This window comes from Boleophthalmus pectinirostris, unplaced genomic scaffold (genome assembly GCF_026225935.1).
Source record: "Boleophthalmus pectinirostris isolate CB_2022bp ecotype Guang Dong unplaced genomic scaffold, ASM2622593v1 HiC_scaffold_9, whole genome shotgun sequence".
In the NCBI taxonomy this organism is placed as follows: domain Eukaryota; kingdom Metazoa; phylum Chordata; class Actinopteri; order Gobiiformes; family Gobiidae; genus Boleophthalmus; species Boleophthalmus pectinirostris.
In genome coordinates this window covers 4,169,273-4,182,088 of record NW_026571541.1, presented here as the reverse complement: position 1 = coordinate 4,182,088, position 12,816 = coordinate 4,169,273, and the positions used below count along the sequence as shown (strand labels likewise).

At 40.3% G+C, this 12,816-nt stretch overlaps 1 protein-coding gene across 1 annotated transcript in view; it reads left to right on the top strand.

The window, feature by feature from the left end:
* Positions 1-2,271: 2,271 nt before the first annotated feature.
* Positions 2,272-12,816, top strand: part of LOC110163268 (eukaryotic translation initiation factor 4 gamma 1-like) — an 85,318-nt gene continuing 74,773 nt past the window's right edge. The window contains 2 exon segments of the mRNA XM_055166795.1: positions 2,272-2,349; positions 8,268-8,300. Coding sequence (XP_055022770.1) covers positions 2,323-2,349; positions 8,268-8,300 — 60 coding nt within the window. The 5' untranslated portion in view covers positions 2,272-2,322.

Here is a 12,816-nt window from a genome sequence, read left to right as displayed (position 1 = left end):
GAAACACAACAGTTAGATAAGTCAGTCAAACTTTACTTAACACGTTCACAATAACTCTCAACTTTGTTCAATTGTAACGTGTAAAAAAATACTGTCTGAGACTCTAAAATGTTCGAGTATTCACAATAACTCATAATAGTTCAAACAGTTGGGCGATTGCGGCGTCCAGCACGCCCACATCCCTCTCGTCATTATCCGAGTCAGTGTGGTTACTGTTCCCTGGCAGTTCAGTGATGATTCTGGTCTTTGTGAAAGCTCGGACCACAGTTGATACTGATCCTTAGCCCAGGAGTTCACGGATCCATTGGCAGATCGTGGCGTAAGTCGCTCGGCGCCGTCTCCCTGGCTTGGCGAATGTGTGTTCGCCTTCGCACTTTAACTCCACAATAGCCTTGAGTTTAAAGTGGGCGTAGTGAGCGTGTCTCTTGACAGGTGCATTTTGATATTAACTCTTTCCCCCATGAAGAGGACATTTGACGACCCCCCCCGTACCCTTAATGATGACTTTTGACACCTCCGCTGTATCACTAAAGACGTGATTTGACGACCTTTAGAAACGGCTTCGGTTTTTCACATTTAAACAGAGACTGCAATAGGTAGGGGTCAGTACAACCCACACTAGACTGACCATTAGGATTCAAGGATATGTTTTCGCAGATTTTTTCCGAAGTTAATCGAAGTAGTGATGGTAGCTTCCGGAAAAAACACAACACGAAACACGTGCAATGGAAAGATCGCGCTGCGGCGCACAGTTTTAGAAATAATGAGGAGCGGACGCATTTTATGGATGAGTTTAGAGAAAGTGACTTTTATAGATTTCAAAGTGATGATGAGGGTGATTATAAAGTGGAAAACAGCGATAGCGACGGACTTACAGAGAGTGAAACTTACTAAGATGATGTATGGAGTCCTGCGATATCCGAACAAACTATCCGGGCTTTATACTCGATTATGAACCAAAATTGCCCTGAAATCACTCATAGAAGTCTGTTTTCTTTTATGCAATTATGCTCTATGGGTAGCCCTAGTAACATATGTATGGGTTGTTCCTAGTAGGCGTCCAGGGGGGAAAGAGTTAAAAGGAATCACGGTATGTATTACTCCTGATGCTCCTGACTACGGGAGCCGGAATGCTGCAAGTGGTGCAGCTTTTTAGTTTACTAAAGTCGTACTAAGACACCCCAATAAATTCATATATAAGGTGCTCTGGATTATAAGGCGCGCACTCGTTTTTTGATTAAATTAAAGGCTTTTAAGTGTGCCCTATAGTGCAGAAAATACAGTAATTTTTTACTTAGTAGTATATGTACCATATTTTTCAATAAGTCTGGGTTTATATACTGTATGTTCTCAGTCTAACTTGAGTTTTAACACAAGAACATGTTTGGTGATCTATGTCTTAATATACGGTGTAATACCACCATGCACAGCAATTATACTGTGTGTAATATATGACAATATGTGAATAGAATAGAATTTGTGTACTGTGGTAAGTATCCATTTTCCGATATCTCTCATCTCTGCCCGAGTGGAACCAGAGCTTAGCTTAAAGGTGCATTGTGTAACTTTTCTAGTGGAGGGTCCGTCAAATATTTTTCTCCATGGTGATGCTATTCCTTTGCCTGGAATGTTTCACAGTATGGTATTTAATCTTTTTATCTTCATGGAGACCAAACCAGACCAAGTTACAGGTCAGATCTGTGGAGAGGCGACCCTGTTTTTTTAGGTATTTTTGAGCTCTAAAACCACCTGTAACAGAATAAATGTAAAGTACAACTGTTTTAACTGTGGAACATTCCAGGCGAGCAATGACATCTCCATAGAAATAAGCAGGTGACGGACCCTCAACCAAAAACTTACAAAGTGCACATTTAAAAATGTCTAATAAAGAATTTAAAAACTGTTTAAGAGTTGTAACATTTTACAGTGATGTGTACTTTTAACATGTACAGATATCTACACATTTTTGGTAATATTTCCCCTTCATCATTTCAACAAAAAATCCAAAACATAAATGGAACAAAACGGAGTGATCACTAGTTGTACATTGTCACTCTCTTTTCTTACATTCTCAACATGAAAGTGGGTCTTTTCAGATTTGTATATTCATCGCACTTTTCCCAACAGGACACAAACTCTCCTCGTTTAAAAGCCTAAACTCTTGTGTGTCTGTTCTCTTCACATGTGCACCGTCCCTGTGTCTCTTCCTCTCCTCCCCGTCCCACCGTCTCCCGCTCTCCTCTCACATCTCTGCCCCGTCTGTTGCAGCCCTCCTTTCCCTCTGGGCAGCCTGCCTCTGTTGTGTTTGCCACCCCTCCTCCAATGAACCCCACTCCACAGCCCCGGCAGGTAACGCCCCACACCGCTCTCACAGTCACTCGCAGCCGCTCGGCCCCCGTCCCATTTCCGTTCGCTCGCCTCCACGACAACTCAATTCCGGAGCTGCCAATCACGTGCGCCGAGAGGGTTGGCTGCGTTCACGTAATTTCACAATATTGTTGAATTGCCGTAGTTTCAGATTGAGCTGGAGGACAGGCTGGAATCCTATGGAGGAATTTGTGGTTTAAAGGTCCTATATTTTGCAAAATTGACTCTCGTGAGCTTTAAACCATGTTACGCACACTGTCATTCACTCATTTCTTCCGTACGTCCAAATCTCCAAAGCTCAAAATACTCTGTTTCTTCTTGTGATGTCATGAAGCGATGGTCTTGTACCTTTTGATAAGTACAGGAGAAATGAGCAATTCCAATGATGAAATGATCCAATTCCAGTAAGGGTGAGTTTTAAAACACATTGGGAGCACTTCCTGCATTACCACATGATATATCACAAGTTGGAAGTGTTTTCTATCAAACTAAATATGCAGGCTTTGTGCGTTAAACGTGTGAATGAAACAAAACACAACTCCATGGCTGTTTGTGATCAGGAAACATTATAACATTGATCAGGAAACGTAATATAGGACCTTTAAACCATAAGATTAATTTGGCAAGTTTGTGGAAAATATTAATTAATATAAATATTTGTGGTTAATGAGTTTCGATGTATTTATTTCACAAACATTGACTCTCCCATAGTTTAGGACACTGCCCTCCATCTCAAGTGACCAAATTCTACTGATGCGTTAAGCTGAACAACTGAGGCGAGTGAACAGACATGGGACCAGGTCTATATTTCACTCTCTACAAAACGTACCTGTTTGTTTTATTAAAGGTGCACTGTGTAACTTTTCAGTTGGGGGTCCGTCACCTGCTTGTTTCTATGGATATGTCTTTGCTCTGCTCTTTGAATGTCCTACAGTATGACGTTAAACAGCTCTACTTTACATCTATTTGTTTACAGGGGGTTTATACGGAATTAATTCAGGAGTCAAATAGTTCAAAGAACACTTTTAAAACATCAAGCAAAAAAGACTGAAAAAAAAATAAGTAACATAAAATACATTTCAATCTAATTATTTGTGTAAAATATCTCGCTTTGCCTCTTTGGAAACGTTTTGCTTTTGTTGCGCATTTTTCAGTTTTGTTTGATGCTGTTTTCTTTGGTTCTGATTCCAGTCTTCTTCTCGTTTGTGCTCCTTGACTTTTTTTCATTAAGCTTTGGCACAAACGTGACAGGGGGGTGGGATTTCAATGGGTGCATTCCTATTGTAATTTTTGACGGACAGCTAAGCTCGGCGCCTGCCCCGGAAGCTGTTGTAAACATTTCCTGCTATAGTTTTGTGGGAATTACTGTGACATGTACAACGAATTTGTCTGGTACTTACACTTTGTTGAATCTGTTTTGTGACAAAGAGCCACTCAAAGTCACTGGCAGAGCCTTCCTCAACTTTCTGTCATTATTCTCCAGTCCACCTATTTTATTTTATTTTACTTTTTTTTTAAATTTGGTATTATGATTTATCATTTTTTACTTGATGATTTAAAAGCATTATTTGAACTATTTGACTCAAAATTGATTCCATAGTTTTATAGCTCAAAAATACCCAGAAAAACAGGCATTCTGACTGTGAGCAGGGTCGCCTCTCCACAGGTCTGACCTGTAACTTCATCTGGTTTGGTTTCCAAGAAGATAGAAAGGTTTAATGTCATACTGTGAAACATTTCAGACAAGCAATAATATCTCCATGGAGAAAAGCTTCTAATGGACCCTCCATCAGAAAATGTACACAATGCAGCTTTAAAATGTCACTTAATCACAAAGCACCTAGAGCAGGCATGTCCTTACTACGGCCCGTGGGCCAAATGCGGCTCAAATTTTTCTTGGCCCTCACTCTTCCAGGTGAATTGGCCCAAATGACCTTGCATCAATTAAATATTAAATTTTCACTGCAAGTTTTTTGAAAATCTACCTTGATAAAGCTAATATTTAATATTTATTGTGTGGTTTTAAGGATCTTAACGTGAATAAAGGACTGATGGTTCATTCTAACGTGTTAAACATGTATATTTTTAAATTATTCGCTATACTGAGCTCCAATCTATGGCCCTCAACCAGCCCTTTGCTTCATCTGTGTTTAGATATGTGGCTCTTAATGAAAAAAGTTTGGACATCACTGACCTAGAGGACAGTGTGGTGCTGAAGCTTCCCTCTTGCTTCATGTTCAGTGTTTGCCTTTGCTTCAGTGACTGCACAGGTTAACAGACTTTTCTGGAGGAGAATATACTGGTTGTGGTTCTACTTTTAGTTTTTCCATCATTATTATATAATTTGCAGTGACATCACGCTAGAGGGGTTTTACATGTATCTCTATTGGCAGAATGTTCACAAATTACCCCGGTGGTCTTCACTATAATAACAAAATAAACCAATATTTCCAGACAATAAAAAACATATATATATATATTTTTTTTTTCTATTCTACTCTTTTTTTTTATCCAATGTAAAAACATGGGGGAAAAAATCATGATCATTTTCAGCGTGTGTGCACAACCTCATGGCAATTTTGTCTTGTGAGATCTTGTGGCACGAAATCTTGTCCCATGCATAAAAGATGTATTTTCATATTTTAACTACAGAAAGTCTTGTTCCATTGGTAAATCATTTTACCAGTGGAACACAGAGTTACACAGTGCACCTTTAAGCCTTGTCCGTTCCGTATTGTACAAAGATCTGTCATGCGCCACTATTGTGATTTGTTGTGGTGTGAAAATCGGACGCTCTCACATCAGAGAAAGGTGCAATGGTTATTTAGGTCTGTGTAGTGGTGCATGTCTGTCCCAGCTGCTCCTGTTTTCAGTAATTAAGCAACTATCTGGCAACACACGAGCACGGAGAGCACAGTCCAAAACACCACGGTTTTCACATCAAAACAGATTTTCAATAAATTAATCCATTAGAGAATTTAAAGGCGTCATGTTATGCTGTTTTCTGCCCTGTCACAATATAATGTTGGCTCTTCAAAAACAGACCTGGAGTTGTGTTTTTTTGCACTCACACATGTTTAACACCCAAACTCTGCATATTCAGGTGTTCCTCTCTCAAACAGAATGCGCTTCCACCTTGTGATGTCATGTGGTGATACCAGAAATGCTCCACTGTGTTTTTATACTCCATGCACCCTCACTCGAATCATTTGGATGATTTCAGATTTAGATAAAAGGTGTTTGTTAACAAAGGCGGATACATCATGTTGGAGATTATGTGGGAATAAAAAGGCTGGGCATATCACGTTTTTTTGGAGTTGCCCAAATTGAATCAATATTGGGAGAAAATTAAACAAAACATTGAGGAAGCATTAGGAACAAAAACATATATGTGGAACATTCTGCTGTTTGCAAACAAGAAAGCAATAACTAAAAAATGTGACAAACTACCGAATTTGGAGGACTGGATTAACATTGTCTAAAACATTTCACAAACGGAAAGACTGACGCAAAGATTGGAATACGACAGGTATGAGGAAAGCTGGAAACCATGGAAAGACTTTATTAACACCCAAAAATAAAAAAATAAAAAACATCAGTGACAATCCCTGTCCACTGCTACTCAAATGTTCAAATATTAGATTTTTCTCATTTTATTATATTATTATAATTTTTTAAAACTTTATTTTCTTCCTTATTCCGTTAAGAATACAAAACATTCTAAAAGTTCTAAAATAGAGAGAGATATGTGAAGTGAAAGAAGGACAAAGGGGGAAAAATGCAAACTTTACATTTGGGATTTGAAACTGTCATCTCTATTGGACAAGTTTGAATTTTAAAAAATATGTTCAGTTAAACTACCACTACATGACATCACAAGGTGGAACAGAGCATTTTAAGAGTTGGAGATGTTGACAGACTAATAATACTCAAACATGTGTGAATGAAACAAAACACAACTCCAAGTAAGTCCATTTTTGATGAGGAAAGAACATTCTAACGGCGTAAAATGGGCCTTTTAAAGTTACAAAAGTTATACTTTTAGTCAGATCAGAACTTTTTGTTTGTGGAGGAAATGATGGTACTTAAAGAAAATTGCAGTCTTGCAGTTTGGTATTTTGTGTGCTTTCACTTTGTGATTTGAATCCAGTTGCAGTTTTCCTTGCAGCTCTAGTATTAGGAAAAGGAATTGGTGTAGTCGCCCATAGTCACTCAAACTAAATACTTTTTTGTTTTTCGTCAATGCTTTGATGGACCTGTCACGATAATTACTACATCAATATATACAGTACAATATTACATACAATACTCAGTTTTTACGGTGTGCACATTTTCTTGTACAGTGGAGATTTTTGGGGTATTTTTTTGTTTTTATTTAAGATTTGAGCTATTAAAGGTCAAATAAGTAACTTCTATAGCACTTTATTGCTTAATTCTGTTATTTTATTTGCTGCAGCTCGTGGCTTTTTGATACTGTCTATTTAAAAACGGGTGCTGGGGCTATCTTGGTTGTAAATTTTCTTGTACCAAAAGCAACAGGGATGTAACAATAACCGAAATATCATGTGATACGGTATCGTCAAAAGTCTCAATAACATCATGGAATTACAAGTGTCTTTAATTAAATTGACAGTTATAATGCAGCAACAGACGGAACTACATAGACCATGATCCTTTGCTCTGTCTCAGCGCTGATTTGACATGTTATTAAGCACTTTTAAATCTTAATTCTTTGGATTATGACAGAAGCAAACAACTGTCGAGGCTTCATATTCACAATTTTGTTACCCTCGACAAAATATTGCAATAAATATTGTATGATAGGCGATAGGTGTTGGGGAGTAACAGATTACATGTACTGGAGTTACGTAATCAGAGTACAAATTATGAGTAACTGTATTCAGTTACAGTTACTGTTTCAATGAGTTGTAATTGGATTACAGTTACTTTGTTGGAATAAATGGATTACACAGCGGTATTTTCCTGTTTTCACATTTTGGGCTAAACCAGGACTAAAACCAGGACTAAACCAGGTCTAAACCAGGTCTAAACCAGGTCTAAACCAGGTCTAAACCAGGACTAAAACGGGATGTAACAGAAAAACAAAATTTCTTATGTGAAGATTTCCTCGTCTTTGCTTCTCTACAGCAAATCAAGTAATCCAAAGTATTCAGATTACGTTACTCACTTTAAGTAACTTAATGGATTCCGTTATAAACTACATTTTGGGGTCTGTAATCTGTAGGGGAATACATTTTAAAAGTCACCTTCCCAACACTGATAGGCGAGATGCGTATCGAGAAAATATCGTATCGAGAGATTTGGATATCGTTACATCCCTAAGAAGCAGTATATTGTGCTTAAAAGTGTGTTATCGTGACAGGCCTGTGCTTTGATTAACTTAACTGGCCCCTGTCGTAAGCGCTAAGTAAAATCAAGGTGAAATTCAGTTGTGTAACTTTTTCGGTGGAGGCTCCGTCAGATGCTTTTCTCTGTGGAAATGTTATTGCTTTGTCTGGAATGTTTCACAATATGGCATTAAAAATCGTTCTATCATCACGCAAACCAAACCAGAGCAAGTTACAGGTCAGATCTGTGGATTAGTAATCAGAATGCCAGTTTTTCTAGGTGTTTTGGAGCTGTAAAAACCACCTGTAATTGAGTAAATGTAAAGTAGAGGTGTTTAATGTCATACCGTGGAATATTCCAGAGCAATAACATATCCATAGAAACAAAACGGTGACAGACGCCTGACCAAAAAGTGACATAATGAGCGCACTTTTTAAGAAGAACCGTGTGTTGTCAGTCAGGTATAATGTGATGTTTGTGCACTTGCTGATATGTGGTGCCGCTCCTCTGCTCTGTCTTTAACCCGTGTGCTGTGTGCCTCTTTCCTCCAGTTCACCCCTGGGCCCCGGCCTTTGCACCAACAGGTACTAACCACGTCCAGTCTGCCAGTGTTCGGGGGAGGGAGGGCAGGGCAGGGGTCAGGGGTCAACAGGTCAACAGGCTGAGGAGATTAGAAAATACACAGAGGCATTGCACTGTAAGGTAGTTTTTTAAAAGTAAGAGCAGAATACCTTGATAATGAATAGAAATATTGAGTTGCCGAAATATTTCCAGCTCTAAAACTCAATTTACAGTCCCATTTTTTATTTTATTTTTATAATTACAAATATTTAACATATTTTAACAAACAATATGGATTTATTTTACTTGAATTCACATTAGATTACAATTTGTCTAGTATGTAAATATTGTTTTGAATGATAAGAAAAAGTAAACAGTAGGGATGCAACGATTTGTTTTTCCCGCAGTTCGTTACGTGTCACAATATCGATTTGATTTCGATACGTTTTAAGACACAAAAACAAATCTCATGTAATTTTTTTCTGCTAATGAGTATAATATAATTAGGGATGTCAAATTATCGCGTTAATTGCGATTAATTAATTAATTAAAAATCTGTTCTTATGTGTTGTTAGGACACAGTCTTGCACTGTGCAGTCCTGCTCCACTCGCTCCCGCAAGGAATTGTAGCCTAATTTTCATTCCTGTTCTCGCCACATCTGCGATAAACCTGCACACGTCTGATCTCTGAAAACATCTCGACACAGACACAGAACAGACTCACCTTCACCATCATCATCCCTCTGTCACAGAGAGAACATCTATATTCCACTGAGTCATGTCCTTTAGTCGCATCAGCACAAGAGTGTTTTTTTTTTTTTTCTTTTCTCCACTTAGTTTATGCAAATGAGCCATGTGGTTTTAAGTTTGGTTTCTGTGAGACTTGCACAAATCTGCATTAAACACATTATAATGTCAAACGGGCTGATGTCAAGTTGAGTTTATTTATGCAGATTAGTAATAGTAATAATAATGATGATACTTCTATAAAAATGTTAATGATAGTATGAATTCAAATGAAAATATCTCAGTTTGAAGGCTTTTCTCAGCAATTTTAGGTGATATTAAAAAAGAGATTAATTAGATTAATTAATTACAGATCATAATTAATCTCTCAGTTTTTTAAATCACTTGACAGCACTAAATATAGTAACACTGTACTGTAAATGTATAGTGTATATGTGAAGTGTTTAGTTCATTTGGTTCAGTGAGTTACAGAATTTTTATTCAGTGAAAATTTGTTTTTTATAATTTATAAAGTAGCCAGTCTACTCTTAATATAGACATCAGACTTTTTCTTGTTGGATGATGATTTGACCCGAGTCTCACTTTGTGCACACACCTCACGCCTGTGTCTGCGCTGTTCTGTCTCCTCCTGCAGAGACAGTACGTAGCTCCTCCCACACTGCCCCCTACAGTCCGTGACACACAGCTCTCTCCCGTCCTCTTTCTGGACACTCAAACTATGTTACATTACACAGAAATGTCTCAACGGACGTTTTTCTTAGTAAAACTTATGAGACAGAGTCTGAGAAACAAAGTGAGTATATCATGAGTCATGTTGCAGGTGCGTGTACGAGTGCGTTTTATTAAAGCTGATGTAAAGCCAAAAGTGATTCTAAAGTATTTAAAAGTTAATATCTTTGTCCTTCCTGGGTCTATCAACATAAAATAAAAATTCCTCTGTTAGAATATTTCAGCTTTAAGTCCCTATGGAGCTGTTTTCTGCTGTATCTGAGGAGGACTCTACCGTAACTGTTTTTCAAAATAAATGACACCACAGAGCGCATGGAGGGACACGTGTATCGAATCGTGAGACCAATATCGAATGATTCTATATTATGTCGCATATCGTTGCATCCCTAATAATAAACAGCCAGATTTAAAAGCTTAAACTGAAATTAATACTGGTATTTTTCGTGTCTAAAATCCAAATGAGTGATTAGTTTGTACCTGTATCACACTTTTATCAAGTGACGGATGAGTATTGCCGTCTCTTCTCGTCTGACGTGTTGAGCAGTGAGGGAGAAAGTGTGTTTTCAGTTGGATTTTTAGAGACTTGGGTTGACTCTAGTTCACTGTAGCCTGTTGTTCTGTGCATGGAGCTTTTTGTAAAGTCGCTGCTTTGCTCTAACTCTGCTGCTCTTGTCTCCCTCCTCCTCCTCCTCCTCCTCCTCCTCTCCCTCTAACCCCTTTTCTTCTCTGCATCCTCTTCCTCCTCTCCCTTCTCTTTTTCCTCTCCCGCCCTTTCCTCCTCTGTATCCGCTTCCTCCTCCTCCTCTCCTTCCTCGTCTCCCTCCTCCCCTTCGCCTCTTTCCTCTCCCTTCTCTTCCTTCTCTCCCTCCCCTCCTTCTCCCTTCTCCTCCTTCTCTTCCTCCTCTGTCTTCTCCCTCCTTTCTCCTCCTCTTCCTATTTCTCTTCCTCCTTTCTCTCCCTGTTTTTCCTTCTCTGCATTCTCTCCCTCCTCTCCCTTCTTTTTCCTCTCCCGCCCTTTCCTCCTCTACATCCTCTTCCTCCTCCTTTCCTTCCTCGTCTCCCTCCTCCCCTTCTCCTCTTTCCTCTCCCTTCTCCTCCTTCTCCTCCTTCTCCCTACTCCTCTTTCTCCTCCCTCCTCCTCCTCTTCCTATGTCTCTTCCTCCTTTCTCTCCCTCTTTTTCCTTCTCTGCATTCTCTCCCTCCTCTCCTTCCTCTTCTCTTTCTCCTCTCTCTCTCCCTACACCTCCTCCCTTTTTTCCTCCTCTTCCTCCTCTCTCCCCTTCCTCCTCCTCTCCCTCCTTCTCTTCCCCTCTATCCTCCTCCTCCACATTCCCCCTCCACTCCTTTCTTGTTCTCCTCCCCCACATCCTCCTCTTCCTCTATCCTCTCTCCTCCCCCTCCTCTTCCACCTCCTCCCCTCTGTCTCTCCTCTCTTTCCTCTTCTCCCTCTTCCCTTCCTTCTCTTTCTCCTTTTCTCCCTCCTCTGCATCCTCTACCACCCCCCTCCCCCTTTTTTCCTTCCTCTTGTCCCCCATCTCCTTCCTTCTCTCTTCTCAATCTTCTCCCTTCACTTTATCTGCCTTCTCCCTCTTCCCCCTCCTCCTACTCCCTCTTTTTCCTCCCTCCTTTCTTCTGCTTCCGTTTGACGCGTCTCTGTGTGTGATTTGTGTTTTTGCGCTGCTCTAAAGGGAAACTTCAGATCACTACAGGTAACTCATTTTATCCTCCTTCACGCCTCAGCGCTCCTCCTCTTTTCTCTCTTTCTCTCTGTCTTTTATCTCCATTCTTTGTCATTCATTGAGTACAGTCCATGCATGTCTTCCTGTATTTGTTTTTTTTTGTTGCCTTGTTGGCTCGGTGTCATTCCTCCAGCTTACGTTGTGGTGAGCTCGTGGTTTCTCAGCAGAATGTCAATGAGGAGTTCTGAATGAACCGGTATTAACTGCTTTATCTGCCCTGGCAGCGGGCAGCGCCAATATGTTTCCAACTGGAGCCCGGCCACTGATTCATGGTCAAATACTCTGAGCTGGTGAGGGCGTTCAAGGGCCAGTATTACACTGTTTGCTCATCTGTGTTATAATGTTTCCTCATCAGACCTGGAGTTGTGTTGGTTTTAATTTTATTCACACATGTTTCAAGGGCCACTAAACACCAAAATCACTTTTTTTCTACTGATTCTCTGTGTAAATGGGTCTAAAATAGAACTCTGTCTCTACCCTGGCCTTATTTCGTTTGTGTTTGTTATAAATCAGATTTGTGGGTCAAAGTCGTGTCTGTAACGGCCTCATTAGGATCAACTACAACCAGGACATTTGAGTTTCCGGGTTGGACTGACAGCGCCAACGAGTCAGATGCAGGTTATTACTTGATGAGGCGGTACGTGAGAAGCCCCTCTCAGCCCCGCCCCGACCTGGCACCACCGGACACCTCCATGTCCCGCCGTGTCTGGAGAAAAGGAAAACAATGTGATCCGAGCATATATGTCCACTCCGTACCGGTCCATGCCATGTTGGATTGTTGTGGTGTTTGTTGGCTGTCAGTCATAGCTCCAGAGCCCGCCCCGCACCCTCCAGGCACCGCCCCACACCCGCTCCCCCTAACCTGCCAGGCGCTGTGTCACACCCGCACCCCCAACCCCCTAGCACAGGCATGTCCAAGCTACGGCCCGTGGGCCAAATGCGGCCCTCAGACAAATTTTCTTGGCCTTCAGGCTTCCAGGTGAATTGGCCCAAATGACCTTGCATCAATTAAATATTAACTTTTTACTGTTTTTTTTTTTTTTTTTTTTTAATCTACCTTGATAAAGGGAATATTTTATGTTTTGTGTTTGGTTTTAAGGATCTTAGCGTGAATAAAGACTGATGGCTCATTCTAACGTGTTAAACATGCACATATTTCAATTATTCACTGTATTGAGCTCCAGTCTACGGCCCTCGATCAGCCCTTTGCTTCATCTGTGTTTAGATATGTGGCCCTTGATGAAAAAAGTTTGGACATCACTGCCCTAGCACCTCCCCACACCCCTCCCCCCAACTCCCCTGAACCTGTCAGGCACCACTCTCA